At 36.1% G+C, this 27,328-nt stretch overlaps 3 protein-coding genes and 1 long non-coding RNA gene across 6 annotated transcripts; 1 reads left to right on the top strand and 3 right to left on the bottom strand.

Moving 5' to 3' along the window:
- On the top strand, window positions 211–2,455 carry LOC109946639. Its single transcript, XR_002269739.1, has 2 exons — window positions 211–571; window positions 2,237–2,455. It is a non-coding gene; the product is annotated as an uncharacterized LOC109946639 (long non-coding RNA).
- Window positions 3,120–8,470, bottom strand: LOC18788716 (mitochondrial outer membrane protein porin 4). 2 transcript variants are annotated; one of them, XM_007222448.2, is made up of 7 exons: window positions 8,294–8,470; window positions 7,168–7,228; window positions 6,781–6,848; window positions 5,845–5,955; window positions 5,596–5,682; window positions 4,556–4,764; window positions 3,120–3,739 (listed from the first exon to the last, which is right to left on the bottom strand). In XM_007222448.2, exons 2-7 carry the CDS (start codon window positions 7,214–7,216, stop codon window positions 3,433–3,435), a joined length of 831 nt encoding a protein of 276 aa, XP_007222510.1. In that variant the 5' UTR covers window positions 7,217–7,228; window positions 8,294–8,470; the 3' UTR covers window positions 3,120–3,432. The 2 variants fall into 2 exon arrangements, with proteins under 2 accessions (XP_007222510.1, XP_020410550.1); XM_020554961.1 differs by having other exon boundaries at window positions 7,168–7,289; window positions 8,294–8,444.
- On the bottom strand, window positions 12,298–14,626 carry LOC18789001 (40S ribosomal protein S7-1). Of its 2 annotated transcripts, none has more exons than XM_007223453.2 (6): window positions 14,498–14,626; window positions 13,806–13,894; window positions 13,640–13,713; window positions 13,437–13,560; window positions 12,967–13,149; window positions 12,298–12,671 (listed from the first exon to the last, which is right to left on the bottom strand). In XM_007223453.2, the coding sequence occupies exons 2-6, from the start codon at window positions 13,878–13,880 to the stop codon at window positions 12,552–12,554; spliced, it is 576 nt and encodes a 191-aa protein (XP_007223515.1). In that variant the 5' UTR covers window positions 13,881–13,894; window positions 14,498–14,626; the 3' UTR covers window positions 12,298–12,551. The 2 variants fall into 2 exon arrangements, with proteins under 2 accessions (XP_007223515.1, XP_020411224.1); XM_020555635.1 differs by having other exon boundaries at window positions 13,806–13,890; window positions 14,498–14,595.
- On the bottom strand, window positions 25,871–26,912 carry LOC18789948 (hydroxyproline O-galactosyltransferase GALT3). The gene has a single exon (XM_007227014.2). The coding sequence runs from the start codon at window positions 26,910–26,912 to the stop codon at window positions 25,926–25,928; it is 987 nt and encodes a 328-aa protein (XP_007227076.1). The 3' UTR covers window positions 25,871–25,925.

Genomic DNA, 27,328 nt, shown 5'->3' on the forward strand with positions numbered 1-27,328 from the left:
TTGGAATTCCTAATAAACACCATATCAGAACTCACGACCTCCAGTCTCTCATCTTCATCTTCAACCCCAATTTTCAGTTTTTGTTCTTCCACCTCAGTTTTGACGATGAAATCCTAAGCTCTGTTCTCAAATATATATATATATATATCTCTAAAAAAGAATAAGAATGATGACGTCATAGGATTCTGATTGTGTAAGGTAACTATTTCTTCTAATTCTACTTAATTCATCTTTTGGATATAGGAAAACTAAGAGACCCCTTTCCAAGCCCGTGGATCAAAACTTGTAGCCATCTCAATTCAGGGAACATCAAGCAGTAATGCTTTGGAAGATGGAGTTGACGAAGGCTCTGCCTTCAAGCATGTTAGTCCAAATGGCACGACAAAAGCTAAAGTCAGACGCACTGGCACTGGCAATCCATTAGATGCTGGATCTGTGAAAAATTTGGAGGATTTGCAACATGAGCAAATGAACAATGACTTGGTGGATTCAGGGGATGAAATGGCTCATGGTGCATTGGTGACTTGGCTTAGTAGAAAATCCTATTCAATCTGCGATCTTCGATTTTGAGGTATTTGATTTTTTTTTAATTTGAATTCATATTTGATTTTATTGTAGTTTGATTTGGGTGATTTCATGTTCGATTAATTAAGTTGCTGGTTAAGTTATCATAATTTTTGTAGTTTTGGAGTTTAAATTTGAAACGTAGATCTCATTCTTCTTGATTTTATATGTTTATTTTTGTTATTGTCGATTTGGAGATAAGCTATTGGATTTTCTGATTTCGTTCTAATTTGTATTTAGATATTCGTTTGAGTTTTAAATTGTGATTTTAATTTCTTTATGTTTATAATTTGGATTGATTTCAGATTTTGTTTGGTTGTGGATTTGCTTTTGTGTTTGGTTTGAGTTGTGGTTACAAATTTGTGATATTTGATTCGGTTATCATATTAATTGAGGTATTTTTTTTCAATTGAATCTGAGTATATTCGTGTTTTTTCTGTTTATGCACTATTGATTTTTGAGTCGACTATAATTTGTTGTTAGGTAGCAATGTTATTACCTTATATTGGAACTTTACATACATGAATTAGAAATAGGATTTCATAGAAAACAAGCAGTGTTATTACTTTATACTGGAACTTTACCGTGGTAGACATGCATTAGAAATAGGATTTTATATGAAACTAGCAGTGTTATTACCCTATACTGGAACTTTACAAGGGGTAGACATGCATTAGAAATAGAATTTCAGATGAATCTAGCAGTGTTATTACCCTATACTGGAACTTTATAAGGAGTAGACATGCATTATAAATAGGATTTCAGAAGAATCTAGTAGTGTTATTACCCTATACTGGAACTTTACAATGGTAGATATGCATTAGAAATTGAATTTCATAGGAAACAAGCAGTGTTATTACCCCATATTGGAACTTTATAGTGGTAGACATGCATTCAAAATAGGATTTCATTGGAAACAAGTAGTGTTATTACCCTATACTGGAACTTTACGGTGGTAGACATGCATTCGAAATTGGATTTCAAAGGAAACGATCAGTGTTATTACCCCATACTGGAACTTTACAGCCATTAATCAACATGAAAGTAAACTAGCAATGTTAACAATGGGTATATGACTAAATATTTCTTTCTTTTTTGAGTTGCTGAAAGCCGACCATTTTATAGTCCTATGCACTCAGTTCAATAATGAAAATCCAATATAGTTTCAAGATTTTGTCCTAGATTCGAATCTAAAATACTGTTATTACCCTAGATTGAAACTTTACAGTGGTAGATATGCATTAAAAATAGGATTTCATAGGAAACTAAGAGTGTTATTACCTTAGACTGGAACTTTATAGTGGTCGACATGCATTAGAAATAGGATTCCATAGGAAACAAGCAGTGTTATTACCTTATACTGGAACTTTACAACAATTAATCAACATGACAGTAAAGTGTTAAGAATCTGTATTTGACTAAATATCTCTTTCTTTTTTGAGTTGCTGAAAACTGACTATTTTATAGTCATATGCAGTTAGTCCAATAGTGAAAATCCAATATAGTTTCAAGATTTTGTCTTGGATTCGAATCTAAAATACTGTTATTACCATAGACTGGAACTTTATAGCAATTAGTCAACATTATACTAAAGGTTTGGTTTTTAAATGTCTTACCTCTGAAGCCTTTTCTTGTTGAAATTGTTCTCTGAAATTTTGTCTTTGTTTTGTAGGTGGAGGTTAGTGTGTGGTGTTGGTTTTTGAAAGTAGATCAAGTTTGGTGGTAGTTATGGAGTTTCAGTTTGCATAAATGATGAAGACGGTGAAATGAAGAGACGTTTTGCAGAGATGGTTTAATGAAGATGCATGCTTGAAGTTACGGTTTTCGAGACAGTTTTATGTTGTAATAAAATGTTTGGACTTTTTGTAACCAAAAAAAAAAAAAAAAAAAAGTTTGGGTGTTTTTATAAAATTGGGCTGGGCTTGTTTTAGGTGTTTTTTGAGTTTTTTTTTTTTTTTTTTTTTTTTTTTCTGTTGGGCATCAGTGGCAGTCCTGTAATTTATAGGAACTTCAACACCAATTTTTTATATAGTAAATGGATTTTGGGTGTGTTTCTAAAGCGCATTCCATGTAGGGTTTTTTTATAATTTTAGCTCCCATTTTGGGTATATTAGTGAAGCTCCCAAAAAAAAAAGCAATCCCAAACGGGGCCTAAGTATTGGATACTACAAATTGGTACCATAAAAGCTCAACCCTTGTTTAAGGCTACTTCTATATTTGCTTCTAGTGAAGTTGTATCAAAATTTCTGCATATTAATGCTTGGTGAAGAATCACTAAAAATGTTTCCCAAAAATGCAAGGCCGTGGAAAGTGTTTATGTAAAATTGGTTTTACTTGGTTGTGTTTTTGTTAAAAAGCACTTAAAGTTTACATTAAGAATAAAAGCTGTTTATGGACAGCTCCGCGTAGAGCTCTTTACCTAGAGCCCTTTTGGGACTCTGCCTAAAGGAGTTTCCCTATTTCCGTTACGCTGTTTCAACAACAGTATGTCTTCCTTTCTGACATGAAAGACTAGTCTTTAAGACGGCAAGCCACAAAATGGAGTCTCCGCAAGTTCAGCACCAGGGAATCAATTTAATCAAATAAAACGTCCACTGGACATGACAAAGCAAATAAGCACCTTGGGCATTAATTTCATTAATACAAAAAATCAAAATTTATACGTGCCAACAGCTGAAATTTCCGCAGCTTAGGCATTGTGAAAATTCCAAAACTGGGTCCATCTCCCAAACAATGATTGTAAAACATTTTTATCGATACACCAAATCCGTAGTTGTCCAATATAATTTGGCTAGCAAATGATACTCGTTGACTTCATGGGAAAGAATGTAACAAGCTCAAAGGTATTCCAATTTGCATGGAAAGATATCAAGGCTTGAGCGCGAGAGCAAGACCTATCTTTGGGGATGCATTAAGTGCCTTTGAGTCATACTCAGCTGAGACAGTTACTAATGACTTTGGTCTCCATTCACGTTGCCATAGCACACCAGCTTTCCCATTATCAGAGAATCGTGTTTTTACCACAGTTAATGGATCAATTACATGAGAGCTGCCAAGGGTAAAGCTGTTCTCGAAGGTGGAAAATCTATGGGTCAGTTCGGCAGCAACTGCAGTTCCATTGCAGGAGTCAACAGCATGAATGTAAGATGCCTTCAATGTCTGTCCTTTGTCCGTCCTGCATCAACAAACATGAGTTCCAATTACAATGCCAAAGCATTAAGCAATTAACACAGTAACATAAACCCACTGGAACACTACATATGTATTGGAGGCACTGCCAAGAAGTTAGTCCCAACACAGATATCCATGTAGGGGAAAGCATTGATAATTGCCTGAAACTTTGATTAAGAGAACTAAGCAATAAAATCTTCTCAATTACTTTGGGATTGTAGAACATAAAATTTAAGCATCCTAATCCATGCATCCTTTCAAGTCCAACCATGAAAAAAGTAGGATTCAGCGAATGCAGTAAAAAAAATAAAAATCCCTGCAATCTTGTTGACATAATTACCACCTCCTAGCCATGGACTTCTGATTGAATATCATTTCCCTTAAATTAGACTATAAACATCACCTTCACCACCAACTAAGAGGTTGGTGGTCTCCCTTGTTTTAAGTGGAGGTCAGGTTCAACCAATTATAAGTGGAAGTTTGTGAGGAAAGGGATTTTCAATCATTTGGCCAACAGTAAGTGCAAAGTCGCAACCTATGCCAAAACTTTAAACAAGAGTAGAGAATGAGGGGTCCAACTTCGGAAAAATAATTTGCCAGGCCCATATCAGACACATCAAAAACCCATGTTCATGATGTGAATTTACTAATATTACAGATTCGAGAAATAAACACATGAAGCTACAAAAAAAATTTAATATGAGGGGTGGGACAGGACTTCCAGGGGCGTCATAGAAACATAAATTATTAGAACAGCAAGAAAGACAAGCATAATTACTTTTCCAAACAAGGAATATGATATGAGGTTTCATAGACTTACAGCAAAAGCGCTGCAGAGAAATCTGGCTTGTTAAAGCTGATCCCAGCATTGTATTTGGTCAACAAAGAGGATGCTGTGTCAAATCCAATTTCACCACCCAAACTAAGATCCTTACTTCCAATTGTTGCCGACAGTTCTAAAAGAGGGGTTGGGTTCAGGCCTATACTGGAATCAAAAGCTGCATGAGGATGAAGGTACTGCACGTCCAGCTGCAATTGTATGAAGAAAGAGTCAAGAATTTTACCAGCAAGCCTGAATTTGGCATTGATTTTCACATTATACTATTAGGAGCTTCAATTTAGAATTGCACCTACAAACACGTCCCTCTAAGCTAAACTTATGAGAGAAATTAGTTTATTCATAACCAGGATCGAGAATGAGCTAGATTTGCGAGCTAGGATACATAATCTGTGAAAATATACAACTTCAAAACCAAACACGTCTCTTTAAAGCTAACTGTACAAGAGAAATTAGTTTATTTATAGCCAGCATCAAGAAATGAGCTAAATGTGTGAGCTAGGTATACATGATCTGTAATTATACAGGACTTAATAAGTAATTCTTGTTTTGTCTTTTGGGGGAGAGGCTGCTGTCACAATTCTGTCTCACATCAGTGGCAATTACTTGAATCTGGGCCCCACCTTAAGAACTGTAATACAGGACCAACCTTCGGTTTTGCAGACAGATTGAAGAGTGGTGCTGTTTTCTCAAATGAAATCAGTTTGTATCATAAACTAGTAATTTAGCAAATTATGATGTTATAATTGCTGGATCAAAATCCAAGAATCAATTGAGACAATCAAAGCGAGTTTGGGCTACAGGGACCATGATAAGATTAACAACTGTGGAAATCAAAACAAAATAAACATAATAATGGTACCGGAAACATAATGACTTTCTGAAGACTCAACATGAATGTGTGCACACAGAGGAAACCACATATCATACAGCTCCATATTGAATGACCATGATTTTTTGTTCTACTTTATTCCTTTTAAAAAATAAATAAATAAATTTCCTGTACGCTGAGTTTCACTGACCTTGCCAGATTTGTGATCTGGTATTCTGAAGCTAAACACTGCTTTCGTGCTCGGCAAGATATCACTCACGGTCACTTTTGTAGACACCTGCAAAGAATTAAAAACGTAAAGTTAAAGATACAGTTGAGATCAGAAAAGAAAGACAATAGAAAACGTGAAAAGTGGAGATTTAGCCAAATATATTCACAATATGTGATGGTATCAATAAATATATGGAAAACGAGAGTTATTTCAAAATAAAATCATTACATTAGAATAAGTATCAACTTTCACATCTACGATAGTGTTTCCACTCTTGTACAGGGTATTTATGTCACCAACAAAAATTTGATCCCTCTTCAAACCATTAGCTGTAAGTCCCTGCAATATTGAATATTATAAGCCAGATTAGCCACATAACCTAGTGGGAAAAATAAATACTATTTTCTAAAAGCAAACAAAAACATATAGCATAAATGTACTTATAGAATACAGAGAATCCAGCAATACTAGGCATTTCTTAAATGCCCAGATGCCCTTCTTTTACCACCTGAAGACACTGATAAGGGTAATGCCAATTTAAGTTATAATACGTTACTAGAATGAAATAAGTGGAAAACAACACTAGATACAGTGAATTTTAGAGCTCCTGCTTGCCGGTAAGCAGAAGTGGGTGAAAATAAAATGTGGGTAATAACATATCTAAAGCTTCACACCAATTTAAGACAATATTACAGTAATCGCAGCAAACAGATGCTGGGAACAACCCAAATTATTTTGACCAAGAACCTACGTATTCAGGCATGCATCTGGCACTGATAAAATTTTCAGCTTTACGCATGCACTCAAACTTGTCTTAACATCAGATGGAATTGTATGTACAAAGCACCTTTTCCACTGCTACACAAATCAGCACAAATGTATCATCTTGGGGAGTTTTTTTAGCAAAGGGCATAAACTGATTAACTATTTAGATCATGTCTAATATTCTGATTGATTTGTGAAAATAAATATTGGGGGATAAGGAAGGGAATTTACTAAACAACCATGATTCTTCTTTTTACAGTGGCTAACAAGTATTGTACTTTATAGCTAAAGTTCAGAAAGTTGGTAGAAAAACAGCAAAGTTTAAATGTTTAGCTTTCCAGTAAACAAATCAAACTGGAAGAAAGAACCTAAAATGTAGAAAGTGGAATTAGATAATACCAGCCCAGTGGAGCCAACCACCGACAGAGTAAACTTCTGGTCAAAGTTGTAATCTTTGATCAAGAGATCTGCATAAAGGAAAGGAACGTTAAGAACAACTTGAACTATACTACTCGAGATAAAAATACTGCAGCTCAAAAAAAGCCAACATTTAATCATCAAACATGAAACAAGAAGGAATAAATTTTATGAGAACAACAAGCCATGTGAAAAGAATTTCTCTGCCATTATGTGGGTTCCAATTTTGGCTATTACAACACTATCTTTAAAGCTTTTCTGTCCAAATTATCATTCAAGAATTCAAGCCACCAAATAAATTAAAATACATTACAAAATCCATCTAAACTTTCTTGTTAATCTTAACGCATGAAATCTGAAACTTGATACCTTTTGCTCTCTTTCCAATATCTGAAAATGGTGCTGGACTGCTGCCCATAGTTACTAAGAACTGTTTTAAAAAAAGGTGTCAATACAGATAAATTGAGAATTAGGCAAGAATGGTCCTGCCACTGGTGGAAAAATTAAAAATTAGAAAACAGAAAAAGCATAATTTGAGCAGTAATAAATGCAATGTATTACCCAACAGAAAGAATAATGCAATGCACGAGCAAATTACTTGTACAAATATTTATTTGTGTTCCAACTTATCTTTGAGCATTGTGTTTTTAAGGAAAAGTTAAGCAGGGCCTTTTGGTCATCACCAAAGAAAGAAAACATCTTTACAATATTAGAGTACTTAACAGAGATTCTAATAGAAACATGTCACATAGTGACTTTTTCAAGACGATGATATATTAAATTTTTGATGCCTCAGCATAAAGACATCATTGAATTCCTAGTTGATGACTCATTTTCAGCAAAACTATAGATGAATATATCACTAAACCGCATTTACACACACAAACGCAAAGGATGTTTGAGTTCAAAGCGAATAGAATATAATGAATACTTCTCTTCCAGACTTTACTCTACATAATTTTAAACAAAATTCTGAGATCGCAACACCCAAGTGTTATTTCATACAAACACCAGCAACCTTTGGTTATTCCGGTGCCTTAAAGCTAACTTCAAACTAACCTCCATAGTTCATCTGAGCCTAAACTTCTTATAAATCCAGTAACCCAAAAGATTTCAAGACCAAATCTGACTGATGCTACCGAGAAAACCAGCATAAGCTCCAAAGATGAAAAGGGTGATTGGGTCCACTTAAACTCGCACTATTCCCCAAAAACGTAAAAGTAAATCATCATCTAACAATATTTCAATCAAACAAACGGGAGAGCCCTTCATGGGTCATTTAGTTTTTGCTCACAAACACAGATTACCAACTCAAATTAATAAGAAAGGATCCAAAATCCGAAACACCCACATTGGTATTCTCTAACAAATCGAAGAGAACCCATATCAAATAAAGAAAGAAATTGTTCGATTTGATTCTTAAGACTTTGACATGAAGCTATACATGATAAACAGAGCTAAAACCAGATTCAGAGAGAAAGAGAACCAATCTTACAGAGAAGAAGATCGCCGACAAAAATCCTGAAGTGACCGCGTCAGGCGAGAGAGAGCGAAAGAGCGCTGAACAGTGAATATCTAGTGTTTATGGGTTTTGCGAGAGTGTGGTGCGCGAGAAGAGAATAAGGCCCAGGGTCAACGTCTCAAAGAGCCATCGCGGGTTCTGATATAATTACCTGTGGGTAAAAGAAAGGTCGAGATTAAAATTTGATTCTAGGCTAGCACCGCGTGGCGGAATTTAATTGGTGAGTGAGGTGGGTGGGTCAATGGGCTGTGACAAAGGAGTTTTGACTACGGCGTGGACAGGATTTACCAGAAAGACGGGAGTAAACCGATAAATGACGTCTATGCCCATACATTGGGTGGGCTGCGATTCCATTTACTGCTTTATTGCGTCACTTCGTCGGCATGGGCACTAGGAATGGCAACGAGCCGGTTCTTGCCCACATACCCGATAATATATTTTTGGGGAATTCCCGTTCCAATTTCCATTCCTGTTGGGCTTTTCCAAACTCGTCCTAAATTCCTAATTTTTTTTTTATCAAAAAAATATATTTACTTTACATTATAACACTTAAATTTCACTTAAAATTATAATTTAACTTAGTTATATTCAATTCAAATCTAAAATTCAAGTCATCTCAATTTTTGAAAAAAACCCCTCATATTATCCACATCAAAGTATAAAATTCAATTCAATGTACCTTGCTTGTTATATTATATTATATATAATTATTAATTAAAAATAAATATATCACTTATTGGCCCGAATTTAGGAATGTGAATAACAATACAATCCCGGCCATCTTCAAAAACTTAATAATATGTTCATATGTTATTATAATTTATATGGTGATAAATATCTACATATTTTTCATATTAGATACAGTCTTATTTCTTGAATTATCATTTTTTGTGTTTTTTTCTATCATTTGATTTTTATTATTATTTTTTTTTGGAAGCAGATGCTCTATAAAATAGAAACACAAAAGATAGCAAGAAAATTATCTAAAACTCAAATGTAAAAGGCATGAATAATAGCATAATCTTTATATACAAAAATTGCGGCTTGAACCAAACGCTAGGAAACAAAAGAATGAAAAAAAGAGGAATCTTGGACACCTCTTTAAATTGCTCACAAGGAATATCAACAATCACCACAAAAGAAAATAAGAAAAATATAAAATATAAAGATATGCAAATCGAAAACCAAAGGAAAGAAGTAAAGAACACAGAGACACGTGGGTTAAGCCAAAAGCAAGCCTTAGCCCCAACACTTAGAGCAGCTCTAGTGCTGCTATTAAACTGGGAGCCCAATGCGGCTCCAGCGCAGGAAATCCAGTCCAGGTAAGGCATGGGACTTATCAGCCCGGTCCAGTTTACAGGCAAAAATTAATTGGGCTGTTGTCCGTAGGTTGCTGACGTCAATAGTTGATTTTCAAATTTTTTTTACTGTTGAACCCACCAGCTCACATTGCCCAATGGTTACAAGCTACGTGGCTTCTCCTAGAGCCTCCGATCAAAAATTCTTGCACAATCCAACTGTTGTCCAATTTTTGGCTAAAAAAAATTGAAAAAAATATCAAAAAATTCTGGAAATTTTTTCTATACATACCTACCAATATTATTCACTTTCCACACCAAATTTAATTTCAAAATTTTATCCGAAAATGTTATCTTGATTTTTAGGTGAGAATTTAACGATAAATATTAACACTTGGGAATCAAAAATCTTATCCAAAAAACTTATCAAAATCAATGATTTAAGTATAAAAAATAAAAAATAAATTTAAGTGAATAGTAATTGCCTTAGACTTAGACCTCATGGATGGAACCACAAATGGCAAGGCTGACACTATTCATGTAAATAGTGGCAGCCCTTACCCTAGACTTAGCCGTTATGGTTGGAGATGCTTTTAATGAACCCAAAAAATAAATGAAGGCCCATCATATGATATATCAGATTCATCTATATATATAAAGCAAAAGGCAGAGAATGGTGAAACATTCAAAATACCAGAAAATGCCCTTTGTTAATTCAAACATTAAGAATTGAAATTATTAATTAAATGAGGATAATATAGTAAATTCACATTTTTTAATATTAAAAAAAATAAAATTAAAAACAAAATAAGATAATAGGTCCTACTTTGATGGAACATAACTACCCTGTTATCTTTTATTAATTCTAAAAATAAAATAAAAAAGAAAAAGAAAACCAATTGGCACATGCGTGAGCATGTGTCAAGGGGCTAGTAAAACAGAAAAGGAGAACCGCAAATAACTGCCAACAAGTCTATCTTATTTGTTAAATTTGAAAAAAAATGAAGCACATTCACAAACTGCTCCAACTGCTTCCCTGAATCATGAAAACCAGAATGGCAGCAACCCGCAGATTCACGTTGTGGCTGCCTTGGGAAACATGAATCACCAAAAGGTTCCCTCCAAACGGGTTGACTAACATCCCCTCTCTCCCATTTGGAGTAAGCACAAGCGTCTTCGAGGAAGATAATGCCACCGACTGCAACCTTCAGAACAAAACAACGAAGGACAAAAACCAAACACGCTCTAGTGAAAATCAATAGAGAAAACCAATAAAACAACTCTGCCCGTGAGAGAGACCAACAAAGCAAAGAGACCAAAACAACTATGCTCGTAAGGGAGAACCAACAAAGCAACTATGCCCGTGAGGGAGAGACCATTAGACAATGCCAAGAAATTGAATAACTAATGAGGGAGAGACCATTAGACAATGCCAAGAAATTGAATAACTAATGAGAACTTCAAAACAAAAGTAGAATCAAAGAAAAACGAGAGAAGGTGAAAACCAGAGAAAGAGAAGAAAAACAGAGAGAGGAAAGTAAAGAACAATAATTTTGAATAAAGATATGCCCGTGATTTTTGTATTCCTACCTTATTGTTCTTGTTTTCTCTCTTTAAATATTTTTTTTTCCTTTTTTTTTTTTTTGATATTATGGCATGTTTATTAATCCGTAATCGAAATCAAAATAAGGAACTATTACAAACAATCCTGATCTCTTGAACCTCTGTAATCCAAGAGATCAGAAATGCTATTATTACAAATAGGCATAAAGTTTCACCACGACGGTTGTGTTTGAACGATTGTTAGCGTACGTATAAATACATATATATACTATGTATTGTATTTCACTAATCCAAACTGTCTCTTTTGTAGATACTCATTCAAAGATCATCTATACAAAAAATCACTTGAATCCGATATCATTTGACCACTCAATTGAATTATTGAAATTTTAGTACTTTCTTGAAGCAACGTCTTCATTGATTTTGTATAACACAATTGGATATCGAAACAGTTTCCAATTTGTCTAATTTTTTTCAAGGATGATCTATGAATATAGACTTAAAAAATAGATGGTTTCGATCGTTTGAAAAAAATTCGTAGGGGACCCTAAAGAGTGTCCCTCATTATATATTGACTTTGAAAAAGACCAAAGGAGAGAGAAATTTGTTAAAAGAAGCCAAAATGGACAAAATTGCCTTTATTTATTCTTGGATTTCCTAAGGAATCCTTTACATTTGCACTTTGTTTTGAAAGTTGAGAGGTTTTTCTGTCTTTTTTGAAAAAGCTTTGGCTTTTTCCAAAAGTGAAAGTTTTTTTGTGGCTAAAACCTAAATTTACTTTCAAGGTAATGTGATTCTTGTTTTTGTAGCAAACTGTCTTATTGCCGAATCCAAATTATTTCTTTCAAATCACTTTTATCTAAATGGAGCCCTAATCTTTACCAAACGCCATGTTTGTTCAAACATTTGGTTAATCAGACATGCAAGTCCTAAAATTAGGACTACCATCAGTCACAATAGAAAAGACGACGAACAAGGTTAAAATACATAAAAAAGACCCACAAAATGTTAACTATAACTTAGGTACGCAAGTGGTGACGGTTGTTATTTGTACTCCAAAGTCGTCTATGAGGCATTCACTCACTCCAAAACATAGCCAAGTGACAAAAACCAACAAAATAAAACACTGGGCAAGACTTTAGATAAACAAGCGTAATGAACATTCAAGCACATCACAAATAATACACCCAAATACGATTTTGAACAGATGCAACTCTGAATGATATAAAGAAGCCAACAAAATCCTTCCTCACGCACTAAACGTCCTCCACATCAAAATTTTAAATTGACTGCCTGCTCAATTCAGTTCTTCAGATAATTAAAAAAAAGGGGGCAAGGGTATTTAAAAGGTGTCGCCGCACAAAATGTTCCTAAGCATCAGTTATTGGATACTCAAACACAACATCTTTTCCTGAAAGCTTCCTGTAAACTGCAGAAAAGCTCTCCAGCTTGTATTCGGTGTTGTTTCGTTCCTTGGGGTCCAAGAACACCTGCCCAACATTACAATTAAACATAGATAAGTATGGTAGCAATCCAAAAATGAACTGCATAAGGGAAACATCTATATTATAATACAATCTATCCCACTAAACGCACTATCTTCTCAATTTGTGAATCCACGTGTCTGTCTATTGACATCTTCATATAAGGGAAGCATCTCTTGGGTACAAGGCACTTATTCTTCACATTTTAAAAAATAGACCAACCAAATTTCTTTTTCCCTTTCCAAATGTGTGTATTGGTGACTAAAATATATTTTTCCTTCAAAAGGTCATTGCAATGTACCTTCATTATCTTGGATCCATCAAGTCGATATCTGGTGCGCTTCCCAACAATCTCAGCAGGCAAAACAACGTCCTCCAACATTGCCTCGTGCACAGCAGTTAGGGTACGAGTGCGGGGTCGTTGAGCAGCAGAGCCTTTCTTTGGAGGCCTCACTATCCTCCGTGTGGCAATCAGGATCACATCCTACCAAATGACAACCAAAAATCCACCATAAACACCAAAGACGAACAAAATTTGCAACATACATCATTTGGTCAAATAAGAGAACAAAAATAAAATGGGTTGATTGAAAGTTAGCTGGGAAGGTGAGAACTAGAAACTAAAAGATGAAATACATTGTCTTTGATAGTAAGGCGCAAAATGCAACGCCAAGAAACAAGTACAGAAGCAAATAACAAAGAAAACCTAGACTCAGTTTATTCTAGATTTCAGAAATGATAAAGAACCAAAGAACTTAAATCACTAATCACCTTTCCACTGAATTTCTTCTCTAGCTCCCTCACGAGCCTAACATGGATCTTGCGATAAGCCTTCCTCAGTCTATATGGTATATGAATAACAACAGCCTTCCGGTTCCCAGCCACATCAACTTGACTGGAGCAGAAAGGAGGAATATAAATCATACAATAGGCAACAGTTTACATTACATATGCAATCAGTAAAAAATTCTTACACAGCAGAATTAATATAGAGATCCTTCAATTCACTTTTCAGATCTGTGCCTGCATTGTCCAAATCAAAGATTGCCTGCAGAGACAACAAACAACTCATGATTACATCAAAATGTTATAGCAACAATTCCATGAATACAACACACAATAAACAGCTGCATATCTTACTTGCGCAACCGACTCTTCAAACTCAGTGGGTTCAGCACCCTTGTCTTTATGGATCCTGTTCCTTGACGTATACATCTTGACAAATCTGACTAAAGAATAGGCATGAAATATAATTACATTGTTTTTCAAGAGACCCAAAAAAAGTCCATAAAACAATGCAGCTTTACTACTCTTAAAGGAAACAAACGAATCGTTTTTAAAACTCATACAACCGAATCAATTTTCAAATTCATTTCCAAACTCATCAGAATAATAAACGGTGGAGACCGGGGAACAGAGGAGCTCTGGTTAGCTTATCGTATAAATCTCAGTATAAGCAATAGCAAAAGCCTTAACTTCACCAAAACCACAAGTACAAACAAACATGCATAGACTAACTCCAAATGGTTCATCACATTTTCCCGGAAAGAAAAGCAAAAGCAATCAGCACAATTTACAGAGCCAACACCAAAACCCCAAACTAAAACTTCTTCTGAATCAAATTTCACAAAAAACCAACCAACATATAGTTTCCAATCATGGTTTCTAACATTATATCACCCCGTACGACTGCTAAAGGTTTCAACTTTAGTATTTCTTTCGGTACAAAGGAATAAATAAAATAAAAACTTTCCTGCACTTCCTCTGGAAACATAGAAGCGATTTCAACGTGATAAAATGTATTGAAGAAACGGATTGGGTACTGGGTTTACCTCAAGGGGAATCAGGAGCCGGAGAGAGATCTGCTCAGAGTGGCTGTAAACCCTAAACTTGGTTTCGGCAGAGTTGAGAAACCCTAGCGATTAGAATAAAAAAGGTTTCCAAAGGACGGAAAGGAGGACTGGATGGTCTATTTGTACAAATGAACGGTTGCGATCAACTGAGTGTATTTATTTACTTTTTGGTCATGGTTCATTTTATAACTTTTATCATTAATGGTCCTTGAAGTTGTTAAAAATCATATTTTCAATCCTTCAACTCTCAAATCAATCAATCTTGTTCTTAAGCTTTCAGTTGATTCATCAATTTAGCCCCTGCCGTTATATTTCATCAAAACCTTGAAATTCGTCATGTGACCAACTTCAAAGAGGTAATTTTCATCAAAATACCAACTATAGCCAATGGGTTCTAGTATAGTAGAAAAGGGCTTTGATTTGCAGACTAGTGATCTCAGGTTCAAACTTCCATGACACATTGGCAGTGTGTGTATGAGAAAATTGCCCTCCCTTTTTCTAACTTTGACAATAACAAAAAAAAATTTCAAAAAATGAAAATACCAACTATCCACCCATAGCACAAAATAAAGCTTATGTATTTTAGTCATACAATAGCCCGAAGCATCACAACTTTCGTATCCAAATATCTATCCAAATCCAACACCAAAAAAAAATCCCAAATAATTTTCAATGAGTTACAAGTAGGCTTGATTCCAAAGATACGTAAAGTCATTCTAAGCATAGACACAAAACCAAACAAATTCACATTCCTTACTATGTACCTTTGTAATTTTTATCATATGGTGTTTTCTTTGTGTCAATTATAACAAGGTTTGTAATTAGAAGATACTTTATTTTGAATGGGTTAAGATTAAATAAATAAATTCATTTGTTTGTCGTGAATATTAGTGAAAGAGTGATGCTATTTGTACTATATTTATTGACCATATTGCTGACCACCTCTCTAATAAAGGTGAGTCCCATATATAAATTAGTTGGGCCCACTTCTATTAGAGATGTGGTCAATAAATGTGATACAAGTATTATTGTTAATGAAATTATGTTTAGGAGTAATTTATTTTTCTTTATTGTGGTGGTTAGCATACATCTTGAGTTAAAGTGATGATAAAAAATACTCCCTATAATAAATTCAGTATCAACACTTTCAAATCTTGGTTACATCACTGAGTGCTCCACATCTAAAGGTTGGTGAATGACTACACATCCATTTATATTCTAATTTTTAATTACACAAAAAATTATAAAAATAAATTACATCCACTATTTGGATTTGGTGATCAATTTTATATGGATGCGTATTTGGATGGCTATGATTTGCAACTTATCAGAATATATAATGTCACTTTTATTATAGTGGAATTAGATACTCGGGCAGTATTTGTCAGTTGGAAAAAGAAGAGGAGGGGCCTTGTAATTTTGTAGCTTACAGGCTTGCTGCAATGCTGCTCATGCTATTCAATGCCAGGATGTTGTAAAATGTGATGAAGACGTTCCTCCTTGGTTGGAATATTCTGTCGTGAATGATATGGTTGTACCCCTTAATTTCACTCAATGAAAATATTATCCTATTTTTCCAAAAAAATAAAATAATGTCACGTTTGTCTTGGAAACAAACCTCAACTAACCCGAATGTACAACAAGCAGCATGACCTTTGTTTTTACAAGTATTGTTTGTGTGAATACAGTAGACTAAGAGCATGATCTTTTTCAGTATTGTTTGTGTGAATGAATAGACTAATTGCATGAAATAAGCGGTTAACTTGTAAAGAGAATATGTGAGATGGTAGGGGATTTGTAACAAGTGCTAGCAAATAATCACCTTTTGCATCAAGAAAAGAGTATTCACCATTGCATTCGTTCTTGCCTCCTGTCGCTTGCCTGGAAAAAAAAATGGTAACATAATAAATACATACACATTCATATATATATATATGGATGTTAACTTTAATCTAGATATTGGGGGAAATTAACAAGACTATAAGTTTTTATCTTTATTTATTTATTTAGTCATATTAAGGTAGTCTCAAATGGGCGCAATCGAACAAGTTATGAATGCCATAGGCTTCCAGAACTCATAGTAATGAAGACTTTCAAAAAACGCAAGTATATATCTTTTTGGTGTTTAAAAGGTAGCAGATTTGAGTTGCTCAAAGTGGAAAGAAAATGCAGGTTAGCGTTATTTTTATGATTGTCGTGGAGTAGAGCTTTGATACCATGTAAAGAGGTGAAAATATGAACAATAATTGAAATCTGTGAGAATCTCAATATATTAATTAATAATAAGATAATAATTAATTTAATTACTAATTAAAAGTTTTTAGATATTTAAGGTTTTAACTAGTCTGTTCACAAAAACAAAACTATCGGTACTACAGGTTCTATTTATTCTTTTGACCATTTTAAGCCATATAAATTGTATGGTTTAAAATGTATCTTTTATTTTTAGGTAGTTATTTTTAGCAAGTTCAATATGTATATATACGTGCATTCTCAATGAAATGAACCAAGCAGAACTTAAAAGCATTTCCTTAGCTTATTCGTTTTGTTGATCTAATTGTCTTAAAATTCCTCTCGTTTCCTTATTCCTATAAATTAGGAATACATAGTTCTATCACTTAAAAGTTTTAGTGGCATCATAGCATCATATCCGAGAGAGGGTGACGGACGGTGGTTTATGGTCTCAACTTGCAACCAATGTAGAACTTTTCGGTCATTTGCTTGTACACCGAAAGTCAAGGTCCAAGAGAGCCACAATGACTGGAGAAAACAAACAGGATACATCTAGTGATGGTGATCGCATCACTAAGCTTGAGCAACAAGTTGAAAACTTGTCTACATCAATCCTTAAACTCGTGGAGAGTTTGAAGAAAAAGGCTGATCAAAAGCTTAAGAAAAAGGTTGCTAAGGATAGTGAAGATGAAGACGACACACAAGCTGATTCGGAGAAAAAGGAAGTTGAATCAGGTGAAAATAAAAATTCTATTGATATCTTAAAAATTGATTTTAAGTTTGATATTCCTGTATATAAAGAAGATGTTGATCTTGAAAAGCTAGATAACTAAATAGACAAATTAGAAACTTATTTCACAGTTTATAAGTATTCTAATGTGCAAAAGATAAAATTTGGGAGTTTGAAACTTTCAAGCCATGCCCTTACATGGTGGAAGTCCTATCGGAAACGATATGATGTCTCAGAATTGACTTGGAAGAACTTCAAGATGCTTTTGAGAAAATAATTTTATCTTGTTGGCTATGAAGATAAAAGATGATATACGTGATAACATTTTAGACAAAGGTTTGGCCAGATTGTACAAGAATATACAATAGAGTTCCACATCCAAGCTATGGTTCTGGACATTGACGTCGACGACTACAATCTTTTCATGAAATATACCGAAGGTCTTGCCCACTACAATAGAAAGAACTGAAATTGTTCACCGTAGATACTATTGAAGAAGCTACTATGAAGGCCATTGTCATTGAAACCAAAAACAAAAGAATTGACAAGAAGGATAATATATCAAAACCTGTCAACAAAACTGACTGGCAGAAAAAGATGAAGCAGAGCAAGGAAGGCCAAACACAGAAGGTTTGTTGTGATCACTGTCAAACTAGCAGACATGCCAAAGACAAGTGCTAGATACTTTATCCTAAGTTATGGCCAAAGCGCGAGAAAAACAATCAGGGCAGAAATGAAAGAAAAGCCACATTGACTGTGCAACAGGCAAAAGAGCTTCTAGAGTTAAAGCAACCTGATGTTACACTTGTCCTTATGACAAGACGACCAAATATTGAAGACAAGTACAATAGTGAAAAGTTGTTTCATGTGAATATTCAAGTGAAACAAAGTGTTGTATAAGCTATTATTGACCCTGAAAGTCAGAAAAACTTGATTTCAGAGGCTTTAGTAAGAAAAGTGGGTTTAAACACCACACCACGTCCAAAGCCATACCCGCTGGGATGGATTCAAAAGGATGTTGACTTACAGACCATGAAGCAATGTACCTTTAAATTTGCTACCACTAATCAATATATAAATGAGGTGGCATGTGAGGTGGTTCCTTTGGATGTTTGCCAAGTCATATTTATGGGACCGAGATGCCATTCACAATCTGACGCTTTGCAAGTATCGACTTGTGAAGGATGGAAAGGAGTTCCACATCAACGCATGCAAGCCTCAAGCCACAGATAATTTGCTGACAATTAACTAAGCCAAGAGGTTAGTCAATTCATGTGGGCGATTTGTTTTGTTAATGATTCGACCTCAAGATCAGAGTTCTGGAGTTGTGACATTGTTTACATTGTCTTTATCTCTTATGCAATGCTCAGACATAGGGAAATTGCAGGATAAGTTCAAGGACTTACTTTAAGATGTGCATGGTTTGCCACCGCGAAGAGTTGTGGAGCATGATATCCAGTTTGTATCTACCAAACTTGGGTTTGTATCACACTTCTCTGACGAAATCTAACGAGATCAAGAAGCAAATTGAGGGACTTCTTGAACAATGAGTCATCAAGCCTAGTTGCTCACCATGTGGTTCGCCAGTGTTACTTATGCCAAAGAAAAACGGAGGATTGCCTATGTGTGTTAATTATAGGGCACTCAACAAAATAACCATCAATAATCGATATCCATTGTCGAGGATTGATGACTTGTTAAATCAATTACATGGTGATCGTTACTTTACAAACCTAGATCTCAAATCCGGCTATCACCATGTTTGCATCCATGAAGAAGACACTTGGAAGACTGCTTTCAAGACGAAGTAAGGACTCTTCGAGTGGTTAGTCATGCCATTCGGGTTATGTAATCCTCCAGCTACCTTCATGCGATTGATGAATAAGGTACTCCGCCATTTCATTGACGACTTCATTATTATATACTTAGATGACATTCTCATATTTATTGTCACATGGGAGGACCATCTTCATCATATTGCTCAAGTTTTGGAGGTTATATGAACAAATTAGTTGCAGTTAAACGGTAAGAAATGTGAATTTAGGAAACAACACCTTGTATACTTGGGATTCATTGTTGGTGCAAGAGAACTAAAAATGGACCTAGAGAAAGTACATGTGTTTTCTTAATGGCCTACGCCTTGTTCAATGATCGAAGTTCGGAGATTTATAGGTGTATACCAATATTTTTGAAAGTTTATTCAACACTTTTCACAAATTGCAGCACCCTTACATTCTCTTACAAAGGCCAATCAAAAGTTTGAATGGTCGAAAAACCATGAGTAATATTTCCAGTTGTTGAAACGAAAGATTACGAAGGCCCAAATACTAGCATTACCGAATCTGTAGAAACCATTTGAAGTAGAAGCAGATACATCGAATTATGCCATGAGAGGCATATTATTTCAGAATGGAAACCAGTTGCATACTATTTTGAGATGTTAGTGGACCGGTATTGAAGAGCTTACTTGTTGGGAAAAGAAGTCGTAGTTCACTCAGATCATAAACCTCTTCAATTTTTAACTATACAGTCTAAGTTGCAGCAAGCTCACCATATGAAATGGATGTCTTACCTACAACTATTTGTATCATATTTGACCCGCTACTCACGTCACAACAAGCAAAAAGAACACAACACTCGGGAAGACCCTATGGCCCACACGAAAAAAACAGGTCTTATAGATCGGTAGGTACCTACGGTGTCCATGACCAATTCAGCGCCCAATGTAGCCCAATGACCCAGGCTGGCGAGTTCAGCCCGACAAACAGCATGTGCTTCTAGCCCTATCCTCCGTTTGATCATCAAAATGTACGTTCGGCACACCTTGCCGATTCTACACCTTGAAAATGGGATCTTGCAGGACAACCTCGAACTCTCCACTGGGATATTTGCTGGGACCCTTGTCGACCTCAGAAGGCACTCCCACGAGTCCCATATCGAAATTAAGTACCAAGAGAATACCCAGCACTCTCCATAAATAGGGTCTCTTGACCTAGACAAAGGGTAAGACTTTCGACTTGACTTCCATGCTTCTGCATTGTTAATAACTTGTTCTTAGAAACTAACTTTAGCAGCGGAGAGTCTACAGCTGGTGCCACACCGGTGCCCTAGACCTCATCGGTTGTTTCTCTCCTTAGCCCAGATCCAGTGTCACATCCCAAGGAAGAACGTGCTCACCGAAGGCATATCCGGTCCCTAGACCGTCTGCGTCACCTGTAAGTTTCTCATATCTCTATTTGTTTAGTTTTAGCGCCAACGGATTGGCCCTATCTCCACACCAAAGACCAACCATTCGGCTTTGCCATCGGAACCTATTGCCTACCCGTTACGACAATCAGTACTCCTTCCCCCGAAGCAGCAATCGACACCTCTGTCGCTTCAGCTTCATGACCGGATGTTGAACGCTGACAAATTTCCACTATAAAGGAAGTGGCCCCAGCTTCAGTAGGCACCTCTGTATCTTATACTATTTCAACTTCAGTGCTCTTAGAATCAGCACTCTCAAGCTCTACAATGGAACTTTCCGAAGACGACTCTCCCTCAAAAGCCTCAGGGCTGTCACTATACTCCGACATGCTATCTGACATCTACAAACAGAGACGAAATGAAACTAAATGGCATGCTTGAATCAAAAATACGATCCTAGCGCATCAAAGCCTATGTTTATCTACATTCATACACATTCATACATGTTCATGCAACAAATGAAGACATGCCACCAGTTTGATTCAATTAAAAACTGAAAGAATCAATATACCTTGTTAATACAGCGGCCCAAAGTCGTCAGAAATCGCCTTCGCCCCCCAAACTTGGCCAGAAATCGCCTCTACCACCATAGTATGATCACAGAAAATCGCTTCTCTCAAGCTCTCTTTACTCTTTAAAATGCTAAGTAGTCTCCCTACCGTCACCTCCGTCCTACTTATAGGACGAACCTAGCATCGGGAAATGAAACGACGCGACCTTTCCCCTCCATCCCGACACGTGTCATCCATGCACAAGAGAGCCTAAAAGTCAAGCGCCCAACCCTAAAAAACGTTTCATATCCATTTTGGAGAACAAGAACACCACTTACATTCGGCAGGTGCATAAGGTCGAGGTCTCACTCACCATTCTTGCCGAACGGCAGGCGCATAAGGTTGAGTTCTCACTAACCCTCCCGCACGTTCGACACTTCTCACAATTTTTTCCTCTCTTCCAAGCTCCCTGATGGGTATATTTTATATTATATATTTAACCTCATTCTTAGTATATTTTGGTTAATATTTTTGAAGAATTTTGATACTTTGAATTATATTTTCAATATAGGACTTTTGAATTCCTCTGGAGCAAAACATAATCAAATGGATAAATTTTAGAGTAATTCTAGTTGAAAGACGTTCGTGAGCCACTTAGCATGATTGTACCAAAATTTCAGATTTTTCTACCAAGCGGTTATTTTCTGGCGATAAAATAAAGGAGCAGTGCGTGGTGCTGGAATAGTGACGTGTTGGGTTTTTATTGCATTTTTGGAGCCCAAAATGACCTCGGATGGGTTTGTGGCCTTCTAGAGAAGTGTTCAGAATATTTTTATCTTTAAAACAAGCTATCTTGGGCCAGATTTGGAGGAGATTTGAGGCCAAAACGTGGCTGGAAAGATTTTGGGCAGATTCTCCTAATTCAATTTGAACTTTATTTCCTAGTATTATTTTATTTTAATTAGTTTCCTTGTGGGGATAGAAAAGCTGTACATTGGCAGCTAGGTTTTAAGGTGTATTTAAGCTCCTTCTCACATCAATTTTAGGGCTTCTTCTTTTTAGTTTTTGAATGTGACATTGTGGAGAGCAAGCTAGGGTTTTGGGTTTTTGCTACTTTAACGTATTTTCATTCTTTTCCTTCTGAATGATATTTTCTTGGATTTCAATTATGAATATGCGTAACTAATTCTGTTTTGCTAGGGTGAAGCCTTGAACCTTAGCATGAATATGTGATTTTTATTTAATTGCTTATGGTTGAGTGCATGCCTACTTTGAATTGTTAATCACTATTTTAAACTATCTAATTGCCTTAATGCCTGATCACCATTAAGATCTTTAGAAAAGTAATTGGATGCAATTTTGGTCAGAAGGTTCCCTGAAATTGATGCTAGCTTCTTGTGATTAATAATTGTAATTTCACTTAAGATGAACACCACGTCTTAAGGGTTGCATAGTTTTTCAAAGAGTTTTCACAAAACTTAATAAGTTTTTCATGTTCAGATTTGATCCGAACGTCCAAACGGGTTGCATGTTAGATATACGTTCCGTGTTGGAGGTTCCAAGTAGAATATATATTAGGAAAACCTAACCTTCAAAGTGGCATGTGCAAATCATAAGTAATTGGTAAAAGTTCATAGGATTGCTAGGTGATGGTGAAACCCTAGTGCTTTTATAAATTGGTATTTCAAACCTTTTTCTTTCAATTGTAATTGTTTTTGTTTATTTGTCTTTAGTATCAACCAAATTCATAATCATCTTTCTTGACCTTTTATTTTAAGTAGTTATTTGGAATTTATTTTTATTTAAATTACACAGTTTGTTCCGTTTGACCCAGAGCCCGAATAAGGAAAAACAGAAAGACCATATGACTATCATCGGCAACCGAATAGTCTTTCCTTGTTCATTATTCGGGGACTTGGGGGACTATATGACTATCATCGGCAACCGAGGAAAAGTGTCTAAATCCCCAAGTCAAGGGCTGGGTCAGAATGTCGAAGACACATGCAAGTCCTCAACCAAGAAGTCCATTCTCAATCGAAAACTTATGGGACTCATGTTTGTACCATATCTGATTTGCCACTCACGTCACAACATGCGAAAAGAGCACAATACTCGGGAAGACTTTATGGCTCACACGGACAAACCAAGTCTTATGGATCGGTAGGTACCTTGAGTGTCCACAACCGATTCAGCGCCCAAAGTACCCCGATGACCTAGGCTGGCAAGTTCAGCCCTGCAAATAGCAAGTGCTTCTGGCCCTATCCTTCGTTTGATCGTCAAAACGTACGTTTGGCATGCCTTGCCGATTCCACTCCTTGAAAAGGGGATATTGCAGGACAATCTCGAACTCTCCGCTGGGATATCTGCTGAGACTCGTGTCGACCTCAGAAGGCACTCCCACGAGTCCCACATCAAAACTAAGTATCAAGAGAATACTCAGCGCTCCCTATAAATAGTGCATCTTGCCCTAGACAAAGGGTAAGACTTTTGACTTGACTCTCATGCTCCTGCATTATCAATAGCTTGCTCTTAGAAACTAACTTTAGCATCAGAGGGTCTTCAGCTGGTGCCACACCGGTGCCCTAGACCTCATCGGTTGTTTCTCTCCTTGGTCTAGATCCAGCGTCACATCCTAAGGAAGAACATGCTCACCGAAGGCACATCCAGTCGATAGATCGTCCACGTCACCTGTAAGTTGCTCATATCTCTATATGTTTAGTTTTAGCGCCAACAACAATAATTCAATATTGTGATAAAGTATAAGAAGTGAGCAACTAATAAGTTGGTAGGTATGTTATCTAGACCACCTACACCAGTTAGTCCTGCATTGTTGGTGGCTATGCAGATCCAACCCATTCTTCCTTTTGAGTATGCCAAAGGGTACGACATAGATGCTGATTTCACCTCAGTCTATGCCAAGTTACTATAAGGAAAGTCTAGTGAGTTCTAATTGAAGAATTAACTAATGTACAAGGGAGCATAATTATGCATTCCAAAAGATGGCGATAGATTGTAGTGGATTCGTGAGACTCATATTTCTAAAGTAGTAGGACATTTTGGGGTTGCGAAGACTTTATTGAATATTTCGTCACTATATTTATTGGCCAAAAATGCATCTCGATGTTTCACGATACATTCGAGATTGTATTCTATGTAACACATCGAAGCCTTCCAATAGAAAGTTAGAATTGTATCTTCCATTGCTAGTACCTAGCCGACCTGGGAAGAGTATCTCGATGGATTTCTTAGGTGGATTGCCTAAAATCAAGTCTGGAAACGACTACTTATTTGTGGAGGTAGATTGTTTCAGTAAGATGGTGATTCTCATTCCATGCACGAAGACCGTTACTGGAGAAGGCGCTGCTAAGTTATTTTTCTAACATGTTTGGAAGCATTTTGGCTTACCTACATTGATTATTTCTGACAAAGACAGTCGATTCTTAGGCCATTTCTGGAGGTCGTTATAGGGAATGATGGATACCATATTGAAAAGAAGCACTTTATTTCATCTACAGACCAATGGACAAACGGAGGTCGTAAATCGAACTATGGTACACTTGTTGAAGGGTTACAATTCCGGGCATCCGAAGACTTGGGATGAAAGTCTCCCTTACTTACAATTTGCTTTTAATAAAGCAATTCATAGTTCCACTCTCCAATCTCCCTTTGAGGTTTGTTTGGGTTACTTACTCCAAAGTCCTTTTGATATGGCATTCACTACGAGTAAAATGCCATTCAGTGGGAATGAAGAAAAGAACATGTTCGAGCACATAAATTTCTTGAACGAGTTAGAAATATTCATACTGAAGTGGAGGCAAAATTGCACCGTTCTCAGTAGCAATATAAAGCTCACCATGATAAGCATCGTGTGCTATGTAACTTCAAAGAAGGTGACCTAGTATGGTTACACCTTGGAAAGGAGCGGCTAACCAGCGAAGGCAAGAAATTAAAGCCTACTTGTTATGGACCGTTCAAGATCAACAAAGAAATTGGTGATAATTCATTTCAACTTGAATTACCACCATACATGCATATGTACTTGGTCATCAATGCTGAGAATCTTAAGCTTTTTGAGTCATCTCTACTTAATGATGATCCCAACAAAGACACTCGCCTTCCATCAATTAATGACTTAAAGAAAAGGTCAAGTTCCTAGCAAATCAAAGTGGAATATTCGTGACAAAGTAGACCAAGAGTATCCACATCTCACCATTTAACTTGAGAAGAAGCTCAAGGTTTTTAAATAGGGGAGCCATGATCCAGAAGGATCTCAGTAAATTAATATTAAAATAATAATTAAAATCTTTTAGATATTTAAGGTTTTAACATTGTCTGTTCAAAACCAAAACTAAAGGTTGTATTTATTCTTTTGACCATTTTAAGCCATATAAATTGTATGGTTTGAACTGCATCTTTCATTTTTAAGTAGTTCTTTTTAGCAAGTCCAATATGTATATAAACGTGCATTCTCAATAAAATGAATTAAGTAGAACTCAAAGCAGTTTCTTAGTTTTTTCCTTTTGTTTTTCTTATTATTTTAAAATTCTCGTTTCTTTATTCCTATAAATTAAGAGTACATAGTTCTATCACCTAGAAGTTTTGGATCAATCAATGTAGAGTGTAACCATCAAAATAAAATTGTCTGGTCTCAATTCAACAATAATAAGAATTATTACAACACCAAAAAAAAATTCAAGTATTTATAGACCTATGGTATATGGTACAATTTGGAAGGCTTGAGATTATCAGTGACATTAAAATACTTCAATGTCCTAATCCATTTTTCTTGGTTCTTCAACAAATGAACTGCAATTGTGTGTGGCCAAAGCTCATGTGTACATTTCGTGGGTGGCTCAGGAAAATTGTACATGGACCACTTAGCATGGAACCTGTTCTTAGCACGATGTCCATTTTTTATCCAGTCACCAAAAGTTTTATCTTCAGGCCCTTCTAAGTGGCTCTTGGGGATATCAGATTCTCTGATCCACTCCACTATGTCCCAAGAAATCAAGTACCCCATGCCAGACATGTAGTGACCAAACGGCTCCATGCTTGAACATGGAATAACATAACCATAGTACAAGTCTTCTCTAGGCAACGGCTTCAGAGAGTCCACCAAGTTCTGCAGCCTGAAGTAGGCATCATCGTCAGCTTTCATTACATAATGGTAAGGTGGATAAACCCCATTTGTATTGTTGAACATCTCGGGCAAGCTCGAAAAGTAGGTGTAAGTCTTACCCTTGTTCATGTTCTCTTCGCAATCGAGAATAATAATATCATCATAACGCATTATTTCCAATGCTACAAGCACTTCTTGTTCTTCCTTGGTGAGGTTGCACATCACAAACTTCACGTCCACTTTTGCGCCGACCGGAGTCTGTGTGCCATAGATCAAACGAAGGAAATGGCGGCGTTGGTATTGGCCAGGAAGTGTTAGAATTCCGAAAAGTACTCGGATTTCATCGTTTGAGGAAGAATTAAGGGCCAGTGAAGTGATGTTTGGTGATGAATGCGAAGTGTTTGATGAATTATACAACTGAGCAGAGGGCATGTTGATGTTGGCAAGAGCACAACGACCAAATTTCAGAAGACTGTCGAATCGCAGTTCGGATATAGAAGCCAAAACATAGAGGAAACAAATGAAGAACAAAGAAGGAGCAATAAAACGTAGCCCGTCTGGCCTTGGTGTCTTCATGATGTTCTTGTATTCAAAAGAAAACCTAGAATTCCAAGCTTTGGTTTATGTATTCAAAGTTTCTTTCATTGTTTCTCCATATAGATGAAATCTGGTAGGTGATGGGAAAGAGACTAGAGTTAAAATAATTGTAAAGTTTTGTAAGTGAGCTATTGTCGTTAGTATCCACCTCATTTGCAAGGGGTATAATAAAATGTCTTTGTTTGGTAAGCCAAAGAGCAATATTCTTCCTCTTAATATGAAATGTACTAAAGCAATTATTGAAGTAAGAGAGACACACTGCCAACCTAATGGAGTTGTTGGAAGAAACGGAATAAACTGGTACAGGTTTTATTTAATGAACAAAAATTCACATTGGTCGGATTGTTAAAAAAATAAAAAGCTTGGGTGGTTTATATTGGACTTGGACCAAGAAT

The sequence above is a fragment of the Prunus persica genome, chromosome G1, assembly GCF_000346465.2.
Source record: "Prunus persica cultivar Lovell chromosome G1, Prunus_persica_NCBIv2, whole genome shotgun sequence".
Classification (NCBI taxonomy): Eukaryota; Viridiplantae; Streptophyta; class Magnoliopsida; order Rosales; family Rosaceae; genus Prunus; species Prunus persica.

Coding starts and splice junctions, on each gene's coding strand:
- LOC18789001 (XM_007223453.2), bottom strand. CDS start 13,880: ATGTATACGTCAAGGAACAGGATCCATAAAGACAAGGGTGCTGAACCC. Junction 13,714..13,805: donor TTGAAGAGTCGGTTGCGCAA/GTAAGATATGCA, acceptor TTGTCTCTGCAG/GCAATCTTTGATTTGGACAA. Junction 13,150..13,436: donor AGAAGAAATTCAGTGGAAAG/GTGATTAGTGAT, acceptor GTCATTTGGTAG/GATGTGATCCTGATTGCCAC.
- LOC18788716 (XM_007222448.2), bottom strand. CDS start 7,216: ATGGGCAGCAGTCCAGCACCATTTTCAGATATTGGAAAGAGAGCAAAA. Junction 6,849..7,167: donor TATTGGAAAGAGAGCAAAAG/GTATCAAGTTTC, acceptor TCCTTTATGCAG/ATCTCTTGATCAAAGATTAC. Junction 3,740..4,555: donor TTCTCTGCAGCGCTTTTGCT/GTAAGTCTATGA, acceptor TTGTTGATGCAG/GACGGACAAAGGACAGACAT.
- LOC18789948 (XM_007227014.2), bottom strand. CDS start 26,912: ATGAAGACACCAAGGCCAGACGGGCTACGTTTTATTGCTCCTTCTTTG.